At 38.3% G+C, this 26382-nt stretch overlaps 4 protein-coding genes and 1 pseudogene across 4 annotated transcripts; 3 read left to right on the top strand and 2 right to left on the bottom strand.

Moving 5' to 3' along the window:
- Positions 1-544: 544 nt before the first annotated feature.
- Positions 545-2511, top strand: LOC137946738 (protein LYK2-like; annotated as a pseudogene).
- Positions 2512-2559: 48 nt separating this feature from the next.
- LOC137945871 (protein LYK5) lies at positions 2560-4929 on the bottom strand. The gene has a single exon (XM_068791940.1). It carries the CDS (start codon positions 4798-4800, stop codon positions 2863-2865), a length of 1938 nt encoding a protein of 645 aa, XP_068648041.1. The 5' UTR covers positions 4801-4929; the 3' UTR covers positions 2560-2862.
- A 731-nt stretch (positions 4930-5660) lies between these two features.
- Positions 5661-11837, bottom strand: LOC137945872 (uncharacterized). Its single transcript, XM_068791941.1, has 9 exons — positions 11558-11837; positions 10375-10602; positions 9882-10003; positions 9678-9738; positions 8125-8265; positions 7629-7736; positions 7145-7373; positions 6681-6929; positions 5661-6214 (listed from the first exon to the last, which is right to left on the bottom strand). The coding sequence occupies exons 1-9, from the start codon at positions 11714-11716 to the stop codon at positions 6132-6134; spliced, it is 1380 nt and encodes a 459-aa protein (XP_068648042.1). The 5' UTR covers positions 11717-11837; the 3' UTR covers positions 5661-6131.
- A 1585-nt stretch (positions 11838-13422) lies between these two features.
- Positions 13423-18843, top strand: LOC137946183 (uncharacterized). The gene is made up of 7 exons (XM_068792394.1): positions 13423-13684; positions 17181-17241; positions 17321-17415; positions 17503-17536; positions 17992-18046; positions 18137-18179; positions 18524-18843. The coding sequence occupies exons 1-7, from the start codon at positions 13502-13504 to the stop codon at positions 18593-18595; spliced, it is 543 nt and encodes a 180-aa protein (XP_068648495.1). The 5' UTR covers positions 13423-13501; the 3' UTR covers positions 18596-18843.
- A 5972-nt stretch (positions 18844-24815) lies between these two features.
- LOC137946511 (putative calcium-binding protein CML19) lies at positions 24816-25909 on the top strand. The gene is made up of 2 exons (XM_068792841.1): positions 24816-24850; positions 24948-25909. The coding sequence occupies exon 2, from the start codon at positions 25199-25201 to the stop codon at positions 25790-25792; it is 594 nt and encodes a 197-aa protein (XP_068648942.1). The 5' UTR covers positions 24816-24850; positions 24948-25198; the 3' UTR covers positions 25793-25909.
- Positions 25910-26382: the final 473 nt, after the last annotated feature.

Consider the following 26382-nt stretch of genomic DNA (forward strand, 5'->3'; position numbering starts at 1 on the left):
ATTATATGTCTAAGTAACTAATATTAAAATTTCCAACTTAAGAATTTTGTTCCTTAGATCTAAACCGTCAAATCATTCTACTGCACATCATGATCCATCCCAATCTACAATAGATGTGCAGTGATTTGTGGAATCTCACTACTCATTTGTGATTTCAAGCTCTAAAAGTTTATCTATATTTACTTGGCGCAGCAGAGAGAGTGGCAGAGGGGTTCTTCATTACACAGAGCAGATGGAGCAGTTGTCTGGTTATCTTATCTCGCCTGTGCCAATGGAACCCGGCCCAAGGTGATGGGGAATGGTAACAGCAGGAAACTGATTTAAATAACAAATTATCTGCTGCACTACCCAAGAATCTTCTTCACAAGCAGCTTTTCTGCTCACCCTTTTTTATAATTAGCTTCAGTTATTCTTTTATCTGCTCAATCTATTCAGGAAGTAGAAAGTGGGTTTCTTTCCCATCATCACATGTGAGAGACTTCCGGTATTCATCGTCTGGGCATTCTTCCGTGTTCAGGGACTGAGCTCGTTAAGCTGTGACTCCATGTCGGGAGAAGATTTTGAACACCCCTGTGATGCTGCAGGGTCACCAAACCGACAATATTTCACTTTCACTTACTTCTACGCCAATTCCTTCTATTCCTCTCAATCAAATCTTAGTCAATACTTGGGATTGAATCGGATTGCAATTGTAGAAGCAGGCTGTCCAAGAATGCAGAGATTCTTCTACCAAACCAACCTCTGCTTATACCGATAGATTGCCAATGCAACAGTGGTTACTTTGAGGCTGGAGTGGTGAAGACGGCCACTGAAGGGATTGCTGCCTCATTGGAAGGCCTCACCACATGTAGAGCCATCAAAGAGAAGAACCCCAACCTGCCTCCTGTACATCTGAGCAACAAAGCGCAAGTGATTGTCCCCCTGATTTGTGCCTGCCCAAGTCCACGTCAGCTCAGTCAAGGAACAAAGCTTCTCATGTCTTACCCTGTATTTCAAGGTGACACGGTCTCAAAGTTATCTTCACTCTTCAACACCAGCATGGACGCTGTGCTCTCTGCAAATGGCAGATCAGGAGCATTTCCATCTGAAGTTTTGATGGTTGGTTCCACTCTTCTGATTCCTCTCAGTTGGAAACCAAATCTAGCCCCCCTCGTCATGGCTCACCATCTCAATGCCAAAATAACCGGTGCAAGCATCCCAGTCATGAATGTATCCAAGAACAGTTCCAGAAGAAGAGTAACAATGCTTAAGCTTGGAATTTACATTGGACTAAGTGCCGTTATAATAGCACTTGGTATTGCCATGGCCGTCATATTCTTGGTGATCCAGTATAAGAGGAACAGTTTCGATTTGGTCATGAAAGGTCATTTGGAGCTACAGCAGCAAACCATCGGAAATCCACGACATTCCGAAGGATTGGAGGATCCTCAAGACCTTGCAAATGATCAAAACCTTCCATATGCACCACATAAGGGAGGATTGGACACATACAGTCCAGAAGAGCTGAGGAAAGCGACAGAGGACTTCAACTCGAGCAACTTCATCAAAGGGACCATGTTTCATAGACGTCTCAATGGGAAGAACTTGGCAATCAAGCAGACAAGCGGGGAAACCATCTCCAAGATCGACTTTGAAATTTTCCAGGAAAACCATCAGCACCCCAATGTTTTGAGGCTCCTGGGAACGAGTATGGGCAATAGAGCTGAATCTTATTTGGTTTTCTAGTATGCAAAGAATGGTTCATTAAAAGATTGGCTTCATGGGGGGTTGGCCATGAAGAGCCAATTCACAGCTTCCTGCCACTGCTTCTTGTCCTGGAACCAGAGGCTTAGAAGATGTCTCCATGTGGCAATGGCACTTCATTACATGCACCACACACTGTCACCTAATTACATCCACAGGAATGTTAAAAGCCAGAACATTATTCTTGATGAAGAATTTAATGCCAAACTAGGCAATTTTGGAATGTCAAGATGCACTGAGGATAATGATATGGAAGATCAACAATTACTCTCTGTGTCTTGGAGCAGGGGCTACCTTGCCCCTGAGTATCTGGATCGTGGCACCATTTCTCCCAGTACAGATATCTTCTCTTATGGGGTGGTCTTGCTCGAGGTGCTATCAGGCCAAACTCCAATAGCAAGACCAAACAAGAATGGTGAAAGTATTAGGCTCTCAGAGAAGATCAAATCAGTATTACAGCCTGATGAAGAGATGGATTTCATGGACAGTTCACTAGAAGGTGGTTATTCTTTCGAGGCAGCCCTGGTTTTGGCCAAAATTGCAGGTTGCTGCGTGGAAGAAGATCCATCTCTGAGACCAAGTGCTGAGGTGCTTGTCGAAAGGTTAGCCAGACTGGTTGAAGAATTGCCTGAAGGAGAGCAATTTTGTATTGCCGAAAGTTCCTCCAAACCCAGCACAGCACAGTTTTGATCCAACAGTGAATGATTGTTGGTAATAATACACGGGTTTTCTTGCTGCTGCATGGAGACTCAGATGGCGAAAAAGAAACAGGAGCAATTGCTGAACGTAAGTATTTTTTAATTAATTAAAAGAAAATGATACCTTTTAAGCAACGGCCAAAATCTGCTTTCTTTGTCTAAGATGGTTATCAGATGAAGAGGCTCTTACTGAACTTCCATGAATTTCAATACAATAATCCGTAGTCTGCCATTACTGATAAATCCAACTGAACAGGAAGAACAGAATTACAAATGGGAGTCCCCATTACAAAATCCTCATTATGTTTTTTACTCTGTGAATGTGAACTACATCTACATTGCTCTGCAGGATAGGCACAACTCATGATAGGTCTTCAAAATACAGTAGAATTGATGTTATCTTTTCCTTTCTGCTACCCACTCACCTGCCATCAATATGCGAATTGGACTTTGAGGCATCTGAGGAGTCCCAATCCAGTGAAGAGGAAAAAATTTTTGAAAGAGATAAGAAGACCTCATTCATAGTTGGACGAGAGTTTAGATCACTGGCCACACAGTTCAGAGCCAACTGAGCCATAGTAAAGGCCAAATCAAGGGGGTAATCACTCCGGAGATTAGGATCAATAAAGTCTTTCAGCTTTTTCCTAACATTTTCACCTTCTAGGACGAACTTCATCGATTCAGACAGAAGCACAGCCACTTTCTTACCATCACCAGAAGAACTAGCAGCTTCCCTCCCTGATAAAAGCTCCAACATCACCACTCCAAAGGCAAACACATCGAGTTTTGGTGTGACCAGTCCATGCTCAAGATACTCCAGCGCCATGTAGCCTTGAGTACCCACAACGTGTCTGGTCATTTGATAGCCTTCCTCGTTTTCTACTCCCTTGGCAAGACCGAAATTTGCTATCTTTGCCCTGAAGCAACCATCTAGAAGGATGTTACTGCTCTTCAAATTCTTGTGAACGTAGGGAGGATTTGCATAATTGTGAAGATAGTGAAGCCCGTCAGCGACATCGTAGGCAACCTGAACCCTCTGCTTCCAAGTGAGACAGGGCGAACTGTTCCTTTCATGGAGCCAATTGCTTAGGGAACCATTTTCTGCAAACTCATACACTAGATAAGAGTTTCCTTCATGCGAACAAAAGCCAGAGAGCCTTATGACATTGGAATGGTTGATTCGCTTCAGTATGTTGATCTCATTTGAAACATCACCTTTCATTCTCTTTATAGCTGCATCATCCCCATTAATAACTCCTCGATAAACAGAACCTTGGATTAAGTGATCATCCCCAAAGAACCCAGTTGCCCTTTGCAGTTCTTCAAACTTATAGATTGGGAGAGAATCGACCACTTCTCGGAGTCCCTCTGCAGAAAACAGCGGGGACTGTTTTGAAGAAAACCCAGTCAACCCAACGGCTTGTTCAAGATTCTTACCTTCTGGGATTGGCTTTTCTTGAACACGACCCCGACGTGAAAACCAGAAGAGAAATCCAAGCAGAAGGAGTAAAAGGAGACAACCAGCCCCAATTCCGATTCCAATATAAACCCCCTTGTTGCTTTTAGAGCTGTTGCTAACTCCGGTAGGGACAAAAGGCGGTTCTGGCGACTCCGCTGACGGAGGAGAAATCAGAGTAAGGTCCCTCGTGGGTTCGCTTTTCAGAGGAATCAAAAGGGAGTTGAAGGGGAAAATGGTAGCAGAAGAAGAGAGGTTGTTCGCATCTCTAACACTCTGTTCATCGACTTGAAACTTCTGGGAAATTGTGGGAATATCGTTTCCCCAATCGATCAAATAAGTGACCAAGTACTTGACACCGTCAGTAATCTGATTTCTAGTAGGACAAGCACATCTCAGCGGAACTACCAGATTTAAACCGACACTCATATTTCCATCACCGTAGACATTCTGGTTCATCAAAGCTTGACAGGTACTCAACCCCTGGTACGTATTATTGGCAACACTGAAATACGTCTCCCTAGGGGACTTGAGAGTGTACGAGGAATTATGCTGGTATAGGTTACCTGAACAGGAACAATTCACCGGAACCAAGACCTGGGTATTCGCCGGTATCTTGTCCACATCAGAAATCTGATTGAGCTGCGCAATATCCGAAGCTCGAGAGTTTAACAGATAGGCGATGCTCACTGCGGAGTCGTAAGAGGGAGGTTGAGATCTGAAGATGAGGTAAGACGTGCAAGATTTCTGAGGGCCATTGCAGGTATATCCCCAGGCGGAAGTGTAGTTAATGTAGCAGGCAAACTGCTCGTTGTTTATGAAATCCTGCTGGGCGTACAAGGGATGGAAGAGATAGCAGAAGAAGAGGAAGCAGAGAGCGGAAGAGAAGGGAAAGGCGGCCATGGTTGTTTTTGCATCTAAAGATTATTGAACCAGGATGGGTGTAGATGTGAATGAAATTCAAGAGTTATAGGAGAAATTGAGACGGAAATGGCGTGAAAGAGAAAGAAGTGTCGCCTTCCTCCTCCAGCACAAGTCTTCATGACGGCTGGATAACAGAGAAGAATTCAACGCGTCTTTCTTGCTTACTGCTACGGTCATTTTTATTTTTTATTTTTTATTTTTATTTTAAATTTAATATTTTTCTGATTATTTGATATACTCAGGACCAATTTTTTTAAAAAAAGAAAAAAAATTATTTAAAATAAAAATAAAAAGAAATTGGAATTTGGATGCTGGGACTGGTACAGAATTGATTACACGCGTTTCTACGAAGTGTTGGAAGGTTTGATGAAGTCACATAAGTCGATGGCCATGGCCTACCAAACAAGGAAAGACTCCGGTAGGAGAATCACTAAAAAGTAATTTCTGAGCCCGATATCATCAAGACCGTCCATTCATTACGGATAGCCCTCGTTCTCCGATGCTTTAGGCAGATGAGTTTCCCGTTTCTTGGGTCATTTATCATCATTTTTGGCTTAATTTCTTCTTAAAAGAAAGACTTACTAGCTTACTTTTCACCCAAGGTAAGTTAGGCTGCACTTTGAAAGACTTAAGTGATCTAGGTCTTCTAGAGTGTATAGAGAGACCAATACCTCCATTTTGATATAAGGCATTAGCTATTGCTATCACGAAAGATCTAAAATGAATGCGAATACCACTACACTTGTGATATATTGAGAAATGAGGAGGTTGTGTTTGAAAGATATCTTCTCTGAACAACTTAAGTAGATCCACAATCTAAAAGTCTTTCTTGTGACCAATTTCATGGTACATGTTCAAACATGAGTTTGATTTCTTCCAAGTGGGGGAACAAAATATTGCCTTGAGGTCCACCATCCTTGTTAGGTATACATTTTTGTATGTGTGTATATGGAAGGGTCTCAATAGGAAGTGATTAAGAAGCCTAGGGGACTAAGAAGACAGTGTTTGCTCAGTGGCTAATATTTTTCAGTTTGATTTCAGTTCTGAAGACATAGTTTCCTCAGTGGCTAAATTGTCCAGGTACAAGATATCGTTGTGAAAATATTTTTCAGTTCTGAAATATGTATGATCACCACTACCCATGATACCCAAATTCTGCAGTGAGGCAGACCTAAAAACATAACAGAATACAGAGAGAAAATTTGGGCATTGTGTACCGACCTGAGCATGTTGTACTTTGTCTTCTTCACTTTGCATGTTTCACAAAGCTTAACCTTTGCTGTAGTTACGTAGAGGCATTCTTGTTGTTGTCAGTCTATCTTGAACTTCCGAAGAAATCTTTTGCTGATCAATATTACTGCAAACACGAAGACAACCACCACAAGCCCCAGTACTGCCAGAAAAAGGTTAGAGAAAAGGTAATCTTAAAGACAGTTGTTGAAGAATGTTTTCATAGGACAGCAGCTGACGCATGCTGTGTCATCAATGGAAATGAAATAGACAAACCCAAAATCTAAATGTCCTTTGCTCACAGATAAGAAGAAGAGTGGAGTGCTGGAAATTCCTATACTAATAATTTGGACCTGAAGAATTTGTTATGCTTTTTTATGATAAGAGACTAGCATTTTTTGCAAGTTGGTTAATATGGCAAGGATTTAACGGAAACAGGGAACGAGTCCTTCAGGAATCGGCTCGTTAAGGGATTTAATGGATTTCATAAGCTGTCCCAGCAGCTTTGAAGTGGACAAACAGGAAGCCTACCAATAGGCTTTTTATCAACCCTCAGCTATGAGTTTTCCTGCTGCAAATCACCCTATATTTTTGGAAAAAGAAGAGATAAAAAAAGTGGAAAGCCACACCTGATAATGCTCCAAAAAATAGAATTGCTAACTTATGTCTTGCAATCCAAGGAAAGTCGATTTCAAGAGAACAATGCCGCTGAAATTCTCCTGTTTTGGTACTCGTATGCACACTTCTACCATTTTGTAACTCCGACACCAACACGTTCACGCCAATAACAGGGTCTCCATTCACATCCCTCGTTTCAATTTTAAGAGTTACTGGACTGGCTGCCCAGTCTATCTCTATAGCTCCAAAATTTGGCTTGCCTGGACAAATACATCTTGTGATAGTTAATTAAGGATCTGGTAACCTTTTCCTTCAGAAAATAGTATAAACAAGGAAAAGATCAGAAGCTGAAAAGAAATTTATAAGACAGATAATCTGAAAGAGCAGGTAACAGCAATTACACTTTTCTTCATTTTTTATTTTTCCTTTTTGCTCTTTTACCTTATTTTTAAACAGGCAAAAATAGAAGCTGTACCATAAGTGCATGATCTGCGTCTACAATTTGGAGGGAAAACTCTCATTTGTGTAGGTATTAACCGTGCTGCCACCCTCAAAAGGAAAGCTAATGGAGCTGGAAGTGCCTTTTCAACAGCTTGGGTGAGTCCACTTGAGGTAATATCATACAGTGGATATCCAATAGCACAATCATGCCGTGTGATCTCAGCAAAATGAACATCACCACTTATGAAGAAGATCCCGTTTCTCTGAATGGTGAAAAAGATTTGGTCACTTAGAGCCATCCAAAAATGGAAATTTTTTTACTTAAGTTGATGCAAGAGAACCTTAAGAATGATTGCGGTAGAACATGAAAATATATTACAGTGAAAGTGAATTCATGTACTAGTATAAGCAGACATTTACGCTACTGCTTACTCATTTTCCAATTTTAAATAACAACAGCAAGTTACTGAGCAGCCATGGACTCTGTTGCAAAACATTAGGATGTAGCAGGGACTCACCTTACTTGTCTTTATCAGTTTAAACAACCGTGCTCTTTCCTTTGGAAAACGCCCCCAGGATTCCACAGAAAATAATGGCTCTGTAAAGGCAGAAAGGTTTGATACAACCTAAATGAAGGGAAAGATATGAGTTGATTACGCAACCAAAAATGTTGTTTTACATCAGCTAGCCAGCAAACACTAAAAAACTAACTACCACATACTAACTCAAGTCAGTGAAACTTTAACACTAAGTTCTACATTTCTAGGTTTTCTTGCATACTAAACACACTTTATGCATTTCTCAACTTCCAGCAGACTAGGTTACCCATGCCTTGCCAGGAGAATTTGACACTAAACTAATACCCAATGGGCTATAGCAACCATTAGTTAAAACAGCTCTTGCATTTACAATTTATCTTTTCATTTCCTCAATTACATAAAACAAGAAACATGCATTCCAAGCACAAGAACTGAAATTCCCAAATTATCACCATGCACAGCCCTCTCACCATACCTGGATAGAGGATGCAATTATGGTAATTTCTGATGTAGGCCCACCCAACTCTTTCTCTAACCATGCCCACTGAACATCTCCTAATATACTTCCATCACTTGACAAAGGATCTCTGTGATATCTGGTGTCTAAGAGGATAATCTGAAGAAGCATAGCATCCCAAATTAGAGACCACTTTGTATTATCTTATTTATTATTTCTTTATCATTTTTTATAACACTCGAAGCAGCAGAATCTCAATAAATATTAATCTGGTGATACTCCAATATATATATATATATATTTTTTATTTTTTTATTTTTTTATTTTTTTTATTTTTTTATATTTTTTTTATATTTTTTTTAATTATACTCCACCATTTAGCACTCTTAGAAAGCCCACATCTTTTTCTAGCAATTTAAAAGATGCAGAGTATGATGTTTGAGGATCTCTGAACCCATATAAAATAAAAGGTACAGCTAATTAATATCTCACTTAGCCCCTTTTATCACACTTTCAATTGAGTGGATGACAGACATGCAGTGTAAACGTGAAAGTTGAAATTGTGGTGGCCCATAAGATGGACAAAGAAAAACATGACATGTCCTAATCTATGTGCTTCGTTCTCAGAGTTCCAATCAGTCCAAAGGTGACAAATGTGGGTAGAAAAAACAGGAGATGTCCTAATCTATGTGGTTCATTCTCAGAATTCCAATCAGTCCAAAGGTGACAAATGTGGGTAGAAATTGTTTGAAGCCTTTTTCTCCGAGTAAGTCTCCTTGATGTCATGATAAGGGTTCTAGAGGAATAATTTTAACAATATTAACTAGATAGAGTGGGATTCAATGTGGTCCTGTCTTGGTGCTCCATGTGTATGTCTCCCCCTTGGTGTCTCTGACAACTTTGTCATGTATGGACATTATTTCTAATTTTCATTGTACTCAGAATCATGTACCAGGATCAGTTAATCATACAGCTGACTCTTTAACTAACAAGGGGTTCTCTCATTGTCTTGCACCCCACCCCCCACCCCCCTCTTCCTTATTTTTTTCCTCTTCAGTCTTGGCTTTTGGAATAAATTTTCACCTTCTTCCAAAAAAAAAAAAACAATTCCCACACTTTGATTGTTTCAGTTTTTTTTCCAACGTAAACAGCTCATCCGTGACATAATTTTTAAAAAAAAAATATAACCCATATAAAAGAGATTTAACTATTGTGTCCAATATTTTAATTTGACAAAGTGAAAGATGGAAAGCTCTTCTTTGTACAAAAATAGTAAACTAACTGCAGCTTTTCTTCCATGAATCAGATCAGGTTAGTCTAATTTTCACATGTATAAGTGGACTTGTGCATTGAACCTGCGTGCTTCTTCCTTCTATCAGGTCTTTTACAAGAGTTAATTATGGAACTGAAGGTACAATTTGATAGACCCGATTTGTTCAGGAAAGCAGACAGCTGATTGGATGGAGATCTTGTTAGTATTTTTTTAAAAAGGAGATTTTGTTACATATTTTGAATAAAATTCTAGATAAATGAACTTCAAATTTATGAGGTGAAGTTACACAAATTTGGACCTTGATTTGCTTTCCCTCTGAACCAAACATATAAGATGTATACACACCTTCCTGCTTGCGCCTACACAAAGAAACAGCAGTTACTAAAATAGGGATAACTAATAATCTTCTCAACAAGAAGGTCCACCTTCATCATACACCTCTTGGGAACTAACCAAGTGAAAAAAATAATACATAAGCCAAATAATTGTGCCAGAATCTAACCTCGGGCTTTCTGGAGCTTCGTCCAGGAAGTCTAACATAAGCCTCTGGTTTATTGCTTTATTTTTAAATTCTTTCCCTGCATCATTCAACCCATAATCATGATCATCCCATGTACCAATAATCTGCAAAATGTAATATAAAAAAGTCAAAAATTAAATGAAGCAAGGAAATCGACAGAAAAGAATGACAACACCATGAGCTTGTTATCATTTTCATCTTAAACTTTAAACAAGCTACTCGTATAAGACCAAGAAAAACCATTTTGGCTGTTAAAAAAAATAAAAAATCAATGTTGGCTTTTTAAAGACTAGTATTTACTTAATTGTCAGTATTACCAGCTAGGATGGGTTTCACTAGCTTCTTTTCCAGACAAGAATGGGTTTGGGTTTTGCAGCATAGAAGAATAAAAAATTTCATTGGTGTGGCTGGGAAAGGATAGGGTTGGGATAACGGAAGGAAAACAAAAAAAATGCATCAAGAGGTTGAGTGATACCTGAGCTTTTTGCCGGAGATGAGAGTATCCTGGCGTGCTTTTAGCCATCTGATATTTAAGTTGTATTTCATGCTCTGAGGCTGGAACAAATCTGGGAACATTTTTCCAGGGACCAATAGTCCTCTCCTTGCCAAATAACTTAAAAGGGCGCCTGATATCCCCATAGATATTATCTCCTAACCAAATAAAGATCTGAGGATTGAACTTGTTTATTGCATCCCAAATAGGCTGCACTAAAACAATGTTCCTTAAGCAGGGAGGCATGAAAAAATTATTGATTTGCTAGAGACAAAGTTATTTTTCCAGAAAGAAGCATTCATTACTTGCATCATGGTGACAAACACCTGAAAGCATACGGCTAAATGGAATTATGAAACCCTTCCATAGATGAACTTAACTCATACCAACACTTTATGTGCAGTGAAGACCAGGGTCATGATAAAAAAAGAGATACAGTGAAGACCAGTGTCATGATACGGATTCATTCCATTTTTATGTGCAGCCTACAAATAAGTATGCCAATAGGGGCAACAACAAAAAAAACATTTTTTTACGTAATATATAATCCCCTCAAATGGCACAAATGGACGTAATATATAATCCCCTCAAATGGCACACAAGTTTCTAGAGATAATTTTGGTACACTTTTCAAGTTCAGCAGTGTAACTATTCCATTGGAGCCAGAAATCCATATAAGCTCCATAACATGAACCTCTTTCTTTGCCTAATGAAAAACAGAACTACCCAAGGATCCATAAAACAGCATGAAACCTTTGCGAGGTTCTTCTCTTGAAGCAAGTAAAATTTCCAGCAGCTTTCAGTGAAAACCCAACAAAGGAACTCAATCGGTGATAGAATTCTTAGAAAGAAGATTGAACTTCAGGTAAGTGAACGATGATGGCTAAATGAAAACTTTAACTCTTCTTTTTGGTTGGCAAGGAGGTGATAAAATCACAGTCAGAGAACACTCGGGTCGGAATAAACATATCGAAATCACAGTAATCGTTTGCCTGACCAACACCAATTAAAGTTAAAACACACAATAGGCAGGCACTTTCTGCCGAACATTCACGCATTGCCCGGAAATTCAAGGAAAAACAATAATCCAAATCTCATTACGCATCTACCAACAATTGATTTTAGCAAAGACACCATGCAAAGAAAATAAAGGGCGTGAGTGAACCTGTGGAGCACTTTGATTGGCACAGGAACCGAAGGCAATCCTAGAAATAAGAGGCTCCTCCGCAACCGAGCTAGTAACGCTAAAGACGAGAAGTGCTTGAAGACCAAACGCGATGGCAGCGACCCCCATTAGGGATGAAGTCTGATGAAAACCAAACATCAGTAAGAGAGAAGCATCGGAACAAGCGGCGCGCCGGAACTCCAGAACCGGCAATGCAACGAGGAAAACAGACTTAGGAGATCTTGGAGGAAGTTGGACTCGTTCAAAAGCTGCTAGACGAACAAAGGAAGTAAAGGGCGGAAAGACGAAAATAGACATGGATGGCGCGTAATTAATGCTTACAAAACCCGTTCTTTAACTTCCACATCAGTTGGGCCGGGCTCACTGAGTTCCAACTTCCAAGGCGTGAAGCGGCTCGGATTCGCTAAATCCATTCACGATCTCTTAAATCGGTGCTTAGCTTTATTTACGTCTGCCAAATTAGACACATGGATTTGCGGTAATGCCATAAATTTGTTTCTTAGGTTTCGAATAAAGGCTGGCATCTTCGTTAATAGCAAAGTTGATAAATTTATTTCATTTACTTAATTAATTATTTAATAATCCATTTTTTAATTAGTGAATGAATTAAATCATAAATTATACATTTTATCTATATTTACTTGAAATAATAAAATTACTAAATTAATTAAAATATAAGAAATTATTTCCCTAATAAAACATAAAAATATATTAAAATTAATTAATGAACATGAAAAAAATGTCCATTAATTTTTCTGACAAAAAAAAGGGGAAAAAGGAGCCCTACTTATCTCCCTTGTCCCCTCGCCTAGAGGTGGCACCAAGTCAAATCAACTAACAAATCGTTTGAGTTCGGCTCAATTCAGTTTTTACTTGAGCTCGGCTTGAATTCAAACTTGAAATAAGGTTAGTTAAGTATAACAAGTCAAACTCGAGATTTTTTAAGTTCGGCTCGTTAACTCGTGAGTCAATTACGAAAATACCTTTTACTCTAAATGCTCTCTTCAACTCTTTCTTTACTTGACTCATAGTTGTTCTTATTTACCTTAAACCTAAAAAACGATCAATAGTTCAACCCCTTTGGGTTCCTCATCATCTAATGTTGTTGTTTGTCAATAAAATAAACACTACTAATGGAGTTGCTATTTCTTTTAGGTCTATTAAACTGGTTATCATACATTAGTCTTCAGCTCTTTTGTGATAGTTTGTAATTCAATAGTATTAAGTTCATTAAAATAATTTATTTATATATTTTTGTATTTTTTATATTTTATAGTTTTAAAAATGTAGGTTGGAGCTTGAATCCGGCTCGAGTTTGAATTCAAATTCAATTAAAAATTTTGGGCTCGATCTTGAATCCAATTTTATAGAGTTCAAGTTTGGCTCGGCTCGATGCCACCCCTTCCCCCGCTCGTTAAATAATGCTAGTTGTATATTGGTTAGATTCAATGCCGCCCCTAATTTTAAGGGTTTTTTTTTTTCAAGTATAAGAGTTGTAAGTTCATATAAAACTTCAAAAAATACAGAGAATAACCCTAATCCCTGATCCGATGCATGGTTTTTGGACTCGTTGAATCCACTTACAACTCGGGCGATTCGAATCGTAGGGATGGAATCGACTCTTTAATCCCATCCGAATCCTTTTCATATCGACTGCATACGTGGAAGTAAACACAGCAAAGACGAAGCGGTTGAGGAGATCCAATGAGTCGACTCGGAGTCTTTCAGGCCTCATGTCACGAAAACCAAATGCTGAAAGCTCACTTAATTTTCTTTCTATATTCGAAGAGAGCGATGAAAATAGCCGTGCCCGTGCTCTTACTCAAGCTTTCCCTATTTCTACTACGGCTCCTCGTACTCTTCGTGCTCCTACCGTACGTCTGTCACTACTTTATTTTCCACGGCCCTCGTGTACCAGAAAGGATGCGGGCTTCGTTTGGCTTCTCAGCAAAGCCAGTTTCGGTTCCCATTCGGGTGAAATCCCAGCTCTCTCCCGCCGTCTCTAACGTCCCGCTCAAAGGTGGGGAATCCATGGCTGCTAAATGGGCTCAGAAAACGGTTGTGATTCCTGCTCAGAGGCGTGGGTGTCATCTCATTACCCCCAAGGTAGTTTCCTCGCCTTCCGGCCCTTCCACTTTTTGATTTTGCGTTCTCCTCAGCTCATCTTTATCTGCTGCTTCTCTGGCTCTTATAGACTTTATGGGAGCTGTTGTCCACTGGTTTTGTTTTGTGAGTAGGGTTTTGGTAGAATCTTTGATTAGGATCCTTGAAGACGGTTTCATGGGAAATAGAGTTGGTAACTATCGGAATGAATTGTATCTGGCGAGTTTTCTTTTCAGTGAAAGTGCCTATGTGCATTAGAATCTTTCAATAAATGATCTCGTTGATTGAACTTACCAGGTTTAGTGAGTGTTTACTTCACACCTGTTTGGGGTTGGGCTGGACCAGTTTCAGCTCGAGGAAAATTTTCAGGTATCTGGAAGTTGAATCTAGTTGACGAAACGAGAAATTGTCTCTTGATTAAAATTGGTCCAGTGAATGCGTAAGCATGTAGATTCTCTGTTTTTCTCTTGCTCTTGCACACTGGCAAGCGGCTCAGAAGTGTAATTTGCTGTTCATGTGCGGGAGAGCGGCTATTCCTTTCACTACCATTTATCTCTGGATATTTTGTGATCAACAATGTCAAGCTTACCCTCTGAAGTATAGCCGTAGAGACATGCTTGCATCATGGAATTAAGTGTTCAGTCGGTAGGTCTGGGACATAAATCTGGATGTAGCGCATTTTTCATAAGGCAGACGTTTGAGTGTTCTCTGTTGGAGTATGTTATTTTCTACTTATGCTTGATATGGTTATGTGATGGTGATGTCGTGCTCAGATGAATGACCAAACAAGTGCTTCTATGGAATAGAATATGAATGAGAACAGATTACCCAAATCTCACAACACAGTAATCTATGAGAAACGGACTTTCATCACTTTTGAGGCTGAGAGAGGTATGGGTGTCAATTTTATCCGATTTTCCACTTATACTTTATTAAATGGAACAAAAATTATTATCCAGTTATGCACGTGAGTAATTTTACTCGATTATTTTTTTACCGTTTATGAAATGGAACATAAAATGGGTAAGGGTTATTCCGTACTTGATTAATTGATTACTCAATTATATAAGAATAATTAGGTAAATTTTTATTGAGTAAATTATGTTTGAGATAAAAAAAAATAATTCAAGTGCTTTTCTCTAAGGATTTTGTGATATTCTTTTAAGGATTTTTTTATGCATTGGAATAACATCGTTCTTAGGCTTCAGTGCATATGATAATGAGATTTTTTTGTACTTTGCATGGTTTTATAATTTTTTACTGGTATACCGTATACTAATATACCAAATGTGAATAAAATGGTATATGAAATAACTTATTCCATTCTATTTAGAGAGGAGGTTAACTTGAATAGAAGATCCATGAGACCTTATCTTTGCCTTCTGACACTGATTTTGCCTTTGGCTAATTGCGGAGTACTTGATTTAGACTCTTCTTATGGGCATTCAAACAGGGAAGAACGAATGATAGGAAGCAATAAACTAAGAAACTTGATTTTTCTTCTTTTTGGCTTCATATTCAATTTATAATGCTCCATTCACATGATTCAGGTATTCAAATTTAATGTCTACCACCTGACTCTTCTGGTAGAAATTGTACCTAACTTTGTATATGTTCTTTCCATTGTGTTAGTTTGGATGTTCTTTCCTTTGTGTTAGTTTGGACTCTTGTAAGGATATCAATGCAGAATACTCTTGTGACTATAATTTCCATGGAATGGGATATTTGCTGTACATAAGAACAATGTGCTGTTTGGAACTCAAACTCCTATTTTGTCAGTCAATTGCCATTGGTGCCAAAGTTTCGATGGTTGTCATGAGAGCTTGGTGCATATCAAACAGTTTGGTGAACACATGCTGTTCATTGAGAAAATTCCAGGGAGATAACTTGAGTTATATCAGCTTTACTTTTCAAGTATTTTCTCATAATTTTTGTTGATTTCTAGGGCCAACACATAAACGCAAGATATCTCAAGGGAAGGAGAGAAGAGAGGAAATCTAGCGCTTAGAAGAGAGGAGAGAAGAAACCATTGGAGAGAAATAAGAAGAAAAGAGAGAGAGGTGTATGGATGAATTTGAGCTAAGAAGAAGAGGCTCGAATGCTCTACCCCATGCCTTAAGGTTGTATTTTTAGTTGTGGGAAGACGTTTACAATGAATACAATGCCCTTAAGGCTACATGATTCAAAAGGAAAAAGACATAAAAGGACATACACCAGCTTGCATAATTACAGTTCTATGTCATCTTTTTGGAATTTCTCCTTATTTACTAGTCATGCTACCCCTACACACATGGGGGTCTTTTAACAGAACTCAACTCCTATTTTGTCAGCCAATTGCCATTGGTGCCAAAGTTTCTATAGTTGTCATGAGAGCTTGGTGCATATCAAACAGTTTGGTGGACACATGTTGTTCATTGAGAAAAAGCTAGGGAGATAATTTGGGGTTCTATCAGCTTTACTTTTCATGTATTTTCTCATAATTTGAACTTTAGTTACATTAAATCCACATTCAAAAGGATTGTAAAAAATAATGGATATCAAGATGCCAGTGGAAGATGGAGTCCGCAATGCTCCCCTCATTGTACCATGGGAACCTATCTCTAACTTATTAGTTGGAAATTGAAGGTATGTTTCATTTTCTTTTTTGGTTGTTGGGATTCACGCTGTGTATGGGGTTCTTGTTTCTTGTTTCTCTTCTTAAGTTTAATATCATCATTTTGTAAGAAGGATTGACTTTGTTAAGATGTATATCAACTATGACAAATGCGTTTTATAATTTATAAACATTTTTTGAGTTTTTAACTTTTTTATTTTTCTTTAGTATCCCAATTTACTAGATGTACACATAATTAAATATATAAGGTGTGAGCATTTTTAAGACAACTTAAGCAGTAAAATGGCATTACACGTCTAAATGTCATTTTCTGTGGACCATTTCTCCAACTGGAGCTTGTGAATTAAGAGATAAAACAGTCTGTATCTATAAGTTTTAGATCCCTTTGGCTTGATTTGATTGATCATAGTTTGGTAATTTCCATGTTGTAAGGATAAGGATGCTGGATAAAGATGAGTTGACCAGTAGTTAATCTGCCAAACTGTCTTGAAGAATGAAAATTATGGGAGATTATCTTACATTGTTTCTTTTTTGGTGGGCAGATAGGGTTATGCCTTTATTTATTTTTTTCTTTAAATGGGAGTTATGCTTAGTATTATAGACCTAATATTTTTCGGTTTTTGTGATTCACAAGGTTCTAGCATTATGTGGGCAAGCATGCCATGGCATTAGCCTTTGTTGTCAACTAGTTACGTAGTGAACAAAATTAGTAGCAAGATTGGTTTGTATGAGTTGAGCTTGAGCTTCAGCTAAGCCCAGTGCGCTGCCTAAAGTTGATTGAATTGATAAGCTTTACGTGTTTCCGATTATGTCTTCCAGCTGCATGTGCAACTGATTCTTGTTCTCAACTCTGTTTTTTTAATCAGTTATTCTGTAATTTGCTAGGTATTGGGGGAAATTGAGCAAGATCTATCTGGATTCCAATGTGGCCTTGCTCACTTTTTTTGTAAGCCATGAATTTGACTTCTTTTTATGTTCACTGTATGATGCATTTGTCTCCTGAAACATGGCTTATATACTTGCAGTACAGCATACCAGTGCTTCCCTAACCATAAATGAGAACTATGACTCGGATGTTCAGGCTGACACTGAGACCTTTCTAAACCGGATAGTTCCTGAGGTTTGTATTTTGAATTTCTTTCTGACTGATATGAGTTCAGTAGTTTCCTTGAGATGAAGGACTTATCTGTTTATTATATGTGTTCAGGGGCGATCTGCACCATGGCGGCACACATTGGAAGGTGCGATATCTTGATTTCCTTTTGAATGAGTCAAATGTACTGTACTGTAAAAGTTGCAATGTAGCTTAAACAGTCGTTTCCAAAACTTTGATTGATGTCTTTTTTATCAGTGGAAAATGTATTTTGTTTCCTTTATCGTCATTCCTCAATGCAGTGAACTCAAAAGCTTTGTAGGCATGTGTTATGTTGAGAGGTAAAATTCTTGTTGGTGGCATGTGCAAGTTAGATTCTAAGACAAATGTTCTTCAGATGTATTTGTTGGTTATCCATCACCTGCTATAATAAATTACTGATGCTGTCTAATATTAAATATAATGCAAATAACTGTTAAAGAAATGCATAATCATTTAAAAAAAAAGAAATGCATAAGGTTGTGGATAGCAAAAGTAAGGATGTAGATAAAAAGATCCTCCATAAAAGCGATTAGAAGTTTGTTGAACATAATGATTTTGCAGGGCCCGATGATATGCCAGCGCACATCAAATCATCAATGTTCGGTTGCGCTCTTACGTAAGATTTCCCCAGATCATGTTACTTCTAGGACATTTTGTTTTCATTAAGAACTAACATGATTGGTTTTGTTCTTCTCTGGCTATGGAGGATTCCAATAACCGATGGACGTCTCAACATGGGAACTTGGCAGGTAAATGAAGCCAAAGGTTATCTAGGTGAATGTCTGCTAGACTTAAGGTTGTGGGTTTCTCTGAGCAGGGTTGTCATTCCTTTGTCACCAGTTGTAAAAAGTTATAATGGTTTGTCATCACCTAAGATTTTGATGCTAGTGTCTGCATTTAGAATTGCTTTGGCCCCACATTTGTTCTACAACTGTACCTAGGAGCTGCATATTTTCAAGACCGGCTGTGTGATTGCCTAGATATGTCTAGATTATGGTTCCATTTTTGCTGTTTTCAGTGGTATTGACTCACTATGTGCAGGAAAGCATCATCTCTTGAAATGTTTCTTGTTTTTTTTTTTTGTAATTTTCAGGGAATATGGTTGTGCGAGCATAGGGACCAGGCAACTCCTCGGAAAATTGTGGTCACTCTGAATGGAATGTAAAATGGTAAGAAACATTTTGCAAAGCTGGAGATGTAAGTGCGATTGTAACTTGTTAGTAAAAGTTGCATGTGTAGACTTGTTTTGTGTTTTGTAACATCGCATGTAAGTCACTTAACATTTTCCAATAAACTAGTACGAAGAATTACTGTGTAAAGCAGTTTGGGGAGTGGGGTGTCCCCTCTTCTGAGCAGAAAACTGCTCCAAAAACCACAAAAAAATGAGTAAATGTATATCAAATTGTATTGGAATGTGTGTATCTTTCATGCTCTTTTATGGTTATTTTTTAAACATAATTATTTCGGATACCTAGATGTTGGGGTGGCACTAAGCTAAGTTGGCTCTCTATGTAGCTTGGGCTTGGCTTGTACTGATACATAAAACCCTTCTACATACTATAAATGATAACATTAGTTGAGAAGGGCTTCTATAAAAATAATGATCATGACTTCTTATTTTATAGAATGTTAGAAAATATATTTAGGGGTATTTTGGTTATTTTATTACTCCAATGGTTAAATTATATCAGTGGTTAAATTTTCATGTACATAGGATATGTAGTTAAGGAAATAAAGGTTTATTGTGTATAAGGGCATTTTTATAATTTCTTAAAACACTTATTTAAGAAGTTGGGGAATTGGTGCATAGTTCCCAATGAAGCCTTTTCAGGCTCTTTAGAAAATTCTTCTTCTCCTTTCTCCTTTTTTCTCAATTTTCTCTCCTTCCTTCATCCAAATTTTAATTTTTATATGGTATTAGAGTAGTAGATCGTTGTTGGTAGTATTCTACTACAGATTTTTGCCATTTTTTAAGAGGACGATCCGTTGTAAGGAGAAAAAACTACAAGTTTTTTTATGTTGGTTCATCAAAGTTAAATATTTTTTCTTTTTTTCTCAACCATAACCTTAGGTTTACTAGTCTTTATGAATCATTGAAGGATTTTTTACACTTTGATTGGCCTAATTGGGTTTTTTGAGATCTAGGTCACCAACCCAGTGTTGGATGCCTATGTCATCACCCAATTGATAACATCAACCCTAATTGTTACTACTTTTCCATGATATTTGTTGAAAAAGTTGTGAATTGCTGGTTATTGGAATGTTGAAGTGCGCATATCGTATTTTTGTGCCCTAACTCTAATTTTGTGAGGAGGGTCTACCTTTGTGATAAATTTGGAAATTGTCTGGAAGCTTAAATTGGTTATTTTGTGATCAAATATCAGTATTATGGCTGAAACAGGAGAATTTTATACCCCAACTAGAGAAAATTTTGGGTTTGAAGGAAAGTATATCATCATGATTACATTAAAATAAAATAAAAAATGATAACATTAGAAAAATTGACAGGGCCTAATTATCTTAAATGGGCCAAGTATGTCGAAATGTATCTTAAAGGGTAAAACATAGTTGAAGTTTATCCAAGATGATTCCCCAATGCCTCCAAATGATCATTAGGAGACAAAAAAAAAATCACGTTATGACCTGGATTATCAATAATATTAATTATACTTTTAGAAATCAGGCGATTATACTCTAAAATCTTGATATGCATAAAAGAGTAATCTTTCTCAAGTTTATAAGACTTTTTTGTGTTGAAAAGGGAAAATCGAACTATTAAAGAATATTATAATGCATTCCTTTGCATATGGCAAGAGATCTATGTATATTATTTGTTTACGATAGATGAGAATAAGTTGAGAAAACAACAAAATCAACCGTCTGTTACAAAAAAATTGGATGGTTTAGGTACTGAATTTGATACTATTAAAGCTTAGATGTTAGATTCAGAAAAAATTCTTATTTTTTCTACCACTTTTTATCGTATTATGAGGGTTGAGAGTATTATTGTACTTGGAGCAAGTAAAAGAAAAGACAATGGAAGTCACTGCTTTTAATGCTTCTAACACTATATAAGCATCTACAGATTGCCCTAGAGGTAGAGGCCGAGGTAGAGAGGGTTCAGGCAAAGGTAGAGGATGTGGTGATGGTAAGTCTGAAAGGAAGTCTGTTCATTGTGGTAGAAATAATCCTTATTCTGACTGATGTGGGTTAAGTTTAGGAAGTTTGTATGTGTTAATTTTACGACTCCTGATAGTGGAAGGGGGAGTTTAGATTCTTTTATGTCAATTACACCGTGTGTTCCAGATGAGATGCAACAATAGATTACTTAGCGCATGACCCGAATCTCTGTTGCCTCGACCTCAATATATGTAGTTCATGCTTCCATCTCATTTCTTAGTTCTACTAGTGTTGACTCAAGTATGACAACTTATTATGTTCACTTGTCATCATCCTGGGTTCTTGACTCTGGAGCCTCTAGACACATGTCATGTATGTTATCATTGTTTTCCGATTTAAAAGAATTTCTGTGTGTCAAACATGTTAAACTTGCAGATGGTTCTACCTCTTCTTGTTCGAGGAGTAGGCAATATTACTCCTATTTCTTTTTTTGTTTCCTTAGTCAACGCTTTTTGTCCCCAAGTCTCCTTTAAATTTGTTATCGGTTAGTCTACTAGCCAAGTCAATGAATTGTTCTCTCACATTTTATCCTACTCATTGTGTTTTTCAGTATCTCACGATGAGGAAGACAATTGGTTTCACTCGTGAGAGAGATGAGTTATACTACCTGGAGAACCATCAGAGAACCATCAGCATAATAATATTCATGCGTTATATACCGTAGATTATCCTCTACAATGGTACTTGCAGCTAGGTCATCCATCTGCAACAAAATTGACTCAAGTCTTTCTAGACTTTCCTTCGAATTCTTCTTTTTAGTCCGAGTCATATCGATTGGGTAAACATCACATAAGTTCGTTTCCAGTATCGTTTCATAAAATTGGCCATCTATTTGAGATTGTACACTCAAACATTTGAGGTCTTTGTTTTGTAACTAATCAGTTTGGTCATAGGTATTTTATTTCCTTTGTTGATGATTTTAGTAGGTGTACTTGGATTTACCTTCTTAAGGAAAAATTTGAGGCCTTAGATGTTTTTAAACTTTTCTTCAATGAAATAAAAAATCAATTTGCTGCTTCGCTTTATATCTTGCGTATTGATAATAGCCTCGAATAATGAGTCATAAATTTCGTGTATTAAGTCAAGAACATGGAATTATTCATCAAACATCGTGTGTCTTTACCCCTTTAGCAAAATGGTGTAGTTTAACGTAAGGATCGCCATTAACTGCAGGTAGCTTGGACAATAATGATACATATGCACGTGTCATTCTTTTCCTCTATGTCTTTACTTTCTGATCTTGTTGTCTTCTTGAATAGACACCAGTTATCCTTGTACTAATTGATGAGTTTGTTAGACCGTCGCAAGTTGTCACTACCGAGAAACCATTACAAGTATATAAACGTCGGTAAGAAGTATCACCATTGACTCTCTCATCGAACCATGACTCTAATTCGTCTCAAAATCCTGGAGGTAATGATCTACATCGTCCTACTGTACTCAAGAAGGGTGGCAGGAAAGGTAAAGGTACGCGGTATCTATTATCTCAATTTATGTCTTTTTGTTCCTAATCTGACTCCTATAAAAAAATTGTTTTGTCTATTTCTACCTGCACTATCCCTTCTTAAGTGTAGGATGCTCTTTCGTCTCTTCATTGGAAGCCAACTATGAATGTTGAAATGAATGTTTTGATAGATCGGGGCACTTGGCAACTGTGTGATCTACCATTAGGGGCCAAAGTTATTGGTTGTCGTTGGATTTATACTATCAAGTATAATGCAAACGATTCTATTGAGCGGTATAAACCTCGGTTGGTTGCAAAGGGGTATACTCAAACCTTTGGTATTGATGTGTTTGAAACCTTTTCACCTGTTGTTTGTTTGTCATCTGTTCGTATTTTGATCTCAGTTGTTGTGAATCAAGGGTGGTCCCTACGTCAATTAGACATTAAAAACGTCTTCTTATATGGGCTGAAACAGAGTTCACGTACTTGGTTTGAAAAATTCAGTCAAGTTGTGGTATCTATGGGGTTCTCGAGGAGTCATTATGATAACTCCTTGTTTGTGATGAAAAAGTCCTCTGGAATTGTGGTGTTTTTGGTTTATGTAAACGACATTATATTATCTGGGAGTGATATTTCTAATATAGAGGATACAAAGTCTCGTTTCTCTACACATTTTTGAACTAAAAACTTGTGACCGTTAAAATACTTTCTAGACATTGAAGTTGCGAAAAATAAAGGAGTTGTTATGACACAACAAAAGTATCTCACAGATATGCTTCAAGAGTATGGTTTGTTTGGACTTAAGCCAGTTGATACCCCAATGGAAGTGCGACATGATCTCCACAATGAGTAGAGTGATGAATTAAATGACAGAACAGGATCGGAGGTTAGTGGAAAAGTTAGTTTATGCAACAGTTACTGGACCTAACATTTCTTTTGTAGTAAGTGTAGTGAGCCAGTTTATGAAACGTCCTTGAAAAGTACACTTAGAAACTGCACAAAGGATTTGAAGGTATTTGAAAGGACCACTAGGAAAAATGTTTTTTCTTTAAACCTAACAATCATATAAAGATGAGGTTTTCTCTTATGCAAATTATGCAATGTCTAAACTGGACAGAAAGTCAACCTCTGGATATTTTGTCTTCTTAGGAGGAAGTTTGATTTGTTGGAGAAGTAAAAATCAGAATCCTATAGTTCGGTCTAGTGCAGAAATTGAACACACGGTGATGGCTCACACAGTGAGGTATGAGCGAGTTGATGCCGGTTAGGTCAATCTCAAAAGAGTTGGGTTTCAACCAGGATAAACATGTTTTGTGATAATAAGGTTGCAATCTTTATTACAAAATTATAAAAGTGGATTGCGATTTCATGCACAGTTCCCAATGAATCATTTTCAGGTTTTTGAAAAAAAAAAAACCTTCTTTCGACCAGGTGAAGAACAACTTTCTATAAATTTTGCAGCAGTGCCGCAATTGGCTTCCTCTACAGTTTTATTTCTTTCCCGTTCTGCAGGTTTGAAGGTGAACGTCGGTGATGGTTTTTTTTTTTTTTTCTCCGTTTCTCTCAAATTGCTTCCTTCTTTCACCCAAATTTTGACTTTTACACACAGGAAAAAAAATAAAAAAATTCTTCGACCAGGTGGAAAACCAACTTTCTATAAATTTTGCAGCTGTGCCGCAATTGGCTTCCTTTACAATTTTTATGTTTTTTTCCCGTTCTGCAGGTTTGAAGGTGAACGTCGGTGATAGCGGTCCGTGAAGAAATTCTAATTGATTGTTTCATGTTTATCATGGTCGGTTATCGTAGCTTTCTTCTTTGTCAAATCTATCCACTTCTTAAATAAATAATGCTCCGCAATTTCTCCCCCAAGTTGGGAGACGCGGCTACTGGCGGCTTTTGGTTTCTCATTCGCGAATCTTATCCAATAATACAAAGAAATAATTTTTTGCTTTTTATTTTCTTGGGACGGCATTGATCGTCCATTTATTTTAGGGATAATCATTCGTGACGATAATGAATTAGAAAAAAGGAAAACATCTCAGGTGAGGTGATTCGAAGCTGCTGCGGCTGATGTCAGATGACAAAGCAACGGTCCAAGGAAACAGGAGCGAAAGCAGAAAAGGAAACTGAAGAAATGGGCTCACCGCCGCCGGTTTATCAAAGAAGCATCCAACCACTGTAAGATTATGACAAAAAAACACACGAGACCGCCTCTTCGTGTGTCCGACTCAGGCGGAGAAGGCTTGTTAATGGCGGAAGCCCTAGAAGCCCTAGTTGTTTGTACGCGAGTGGCCTTTTTATGCTCGAAAATAGTTCACTTTTAATTTTGTGTTGCTTTATACGCTGAAGTGTGAACTGCTGAAGTCACGGATCTAATGCAATCGATGGCTGTCAACCATTTGTGTTTTTTGTTTCTTTCTGAGAAGAAATTAAACAGAGGGAATGAGTGATGAGTTACTGATGCGAAGCCGTCGAGTAATTTCAGAACCCAGAAGAGTAAAAAGCAGGAAGAAAAGACGAAACAACATTCCGTATGAATCATCGCCTTTTGGCTTCTTTTTTCTATTCGGGGCCGCCATGATTGTAGCTGCTATCGTAAAGTTTACCTGTTTTTTAACATGGACAGGAACGGGTGAGAAGAAGTGGGGACGAAAGGGATCGAGAGGAATCCGAGCTTAGAAAAAAAAAAACACGCCTTCCACGGCGGTTTTGACCGTTACTGGGTCGTCCACTCGGTCCTCCCCTGAAGAATTATCCAAAGGGATTTAACACGGAGTTGAACTTCTCGACAAAATCGTGAGTTGGGTCGCTCGCCTATCCCTTTATTTTTTTTCCCCATCCGTTGAAGACTGGTACGGTTCCAGCCTTTCGTCTCCTCCTCTCTTATTTACAGGAAATTTCCCAGAAAGAGCGATTCCAAATTCGCTCTCTCACGATGAAACAGCTGCGCGGCGCCCGCGGGAAAAAAGTATAAATACTAACAACCGAAACTATGTTCTTCCATCCGAGAAGTTGGCGATTCTATCTGCAAGAGATAAGATTTATTTCTTCGCCTCTCTGCGTATTTCTAGCTGCCTCTATTTATTTTGCGCCAAAGCGTTTGCAATCTTCAAATCATTTGAAGAAACTTCGAATTCTAAAATCATGGTACTATTGTGCACGAAGAAAGAAGCTGCATCCCCTGCTTTTTCATCTACTTCTCCTGAAACAGAAAAAAGCACGGCCTCCTCGCCGAAATCTGCCATTGGGAAGCTCTGCCGGAAGCTCTCTCCCAGAAAGAACGACGCCAAGCGCCCCCTCGCTCTCACCCCCGAAGCCCCCTACTGCAGTCCCTTCGAACGGGTCTTCCAATACTTTGACTTGGACGGAGACGGCAAGATATCTCCGAAGGAGCTGAGGAGTTGCATGAGGAGCGTAGGGGAGGAGCTGTCGGTTGAGGACGCAGGGACCGTGGTGGAGGCCAACGATTCCGACGGAGATGGGTTGCTAGGGTTGGACGATTTCTTGAGGTTGATGGAGGTGGAGGGAGAAGAGGAGAAGAGGAAGGACTTGGTGGAGGCTTTTGGTATGTACAAGATGGAAGGGCTGGGATGCATCACGCCAAAGAGCTTGAAGAGGATGCTCAGCAGACTTGGGGAGTCCAAAACGGTTGATGAATGCAAGACTATGATCAGTCGGTTTGATCTCGACGGGGACGGCGTCCTCAGCTTCGAGGAGTTCAGGGTGATGATGGTCTGATTGAGCTCATCTGTACACGGACAGATCCTTCGTCGTCCATTATTTGATTTATTCATTGTTGCTTGATTCCACTGGACGCTTGTATCATCATAGATCGGCTGAGGCCTGTAAATACAATCTGTGGGATTTCATTTGTAGTTTAGAAGAGGATCCTGTATCGTCTGATTCTTTTGCAGATTGCAGAACAAAATAAAATGTTTTTATTTCCATTACTGCAGGAATCGTGAAGCTCAATAGACAATAAATCGAGGGTCTCGACTGGATTGTCTGCAAAACTCATTCAAGAAGTATATCTTTTATGTTTATGTCTTTTTCTCTGTAAATCAACACATATAAAAGTAAAATAGCAGGAAAATTAAAATATATATAAATTTAAGATCCTTTGCTCAAACAATCCAAAGCTTCGTTCAATGTGTTTCTGATAAATTCCTGCCCCCCTGGTTATGGGTATGCAGTTCCCTCTGCAGTCTAGTCTCTTAGATTACATCTTCCCAAATCCCAGCAGAGAAGTTTCAATTAAGTCGTTTCATAAAAATAAATAAAAAGAGAGATGACGCACAACCAGAAACTGGTCCTCAAAAGAAAAAGAA

The sequence above is a fragment of the Aristolochia californica genome, unplaced genomic scaffold, assembly GCF_029961685.1.
Source record: "Aristolochia californica isolate CCGP_79_NKW_82.1479 unplaced genomic scaffold, dmAriCali1.0.hap1 SCAF_12, whole genome shotgun sequence".
NCBI lineage: Eukaryota > Viridiplantae > Streptophyta > Magnoliopsida > Piperales > Aristolochiaceae > Aristolochia > Aristolochia californica.

Coding starts and splice junctions, on each gene's coding strand:
- LOC137945872 (XM_068791941.1), bottom strand. CDS start 11,716: ATGTTTGGTTTTCATCAGACTTCATCCCTAATGGGGGTCGCTGCCATC. Junction 7,374..7,628: donor AACTGATAAAGACAAGTAAG/GTGAGTCCCTGC, acceptor TTCACCATTCAG/AGAAACGGGATCTTCTTCAT. Junction 6,215..6,680: donor ATTTTTTGGAGCATTATCAG/GTGTGGCTTTCC, acceptor TTTTTCTGGCAG/TACTGGGGCTTGTGGTGGTT.
- LOC137945871 (XM_068791940.1), bottom strand. CDS start 4,800: ATGGCCGCCTTTCCCTTCTCTTCCGCTCTCTGCTTCCTCTTCTTCTGC.
- LOC137946511 (XM_068792841.1), top strand. CDS start 25,199: ATGGTACTATTGTGCACGAAGAAAGAAGCTGCATCCCCTGCTTTTTCA.
- LOC137946183 (XM_068792394.1), top strand. CDS start 13,502: ATGCGGGCTTCGTTTGGCTTCTCAGCAAAGCCAGTTTCGGTTCCCATT. Junction 17,416..17,502: donor TAAACCGGATAGTTCCTGAG/GTTTGTATTTTG, acceptor ATATGTGTTCAG/GGGCGATCTGCACCATGGCG. Junction 18,180..18,523: donor TCAACATGGGAACTTGGCAG/GTAAATGAAGCC, acceptor TGTAATTTTCAG/GGAATATGGTTGTGCGAGCA.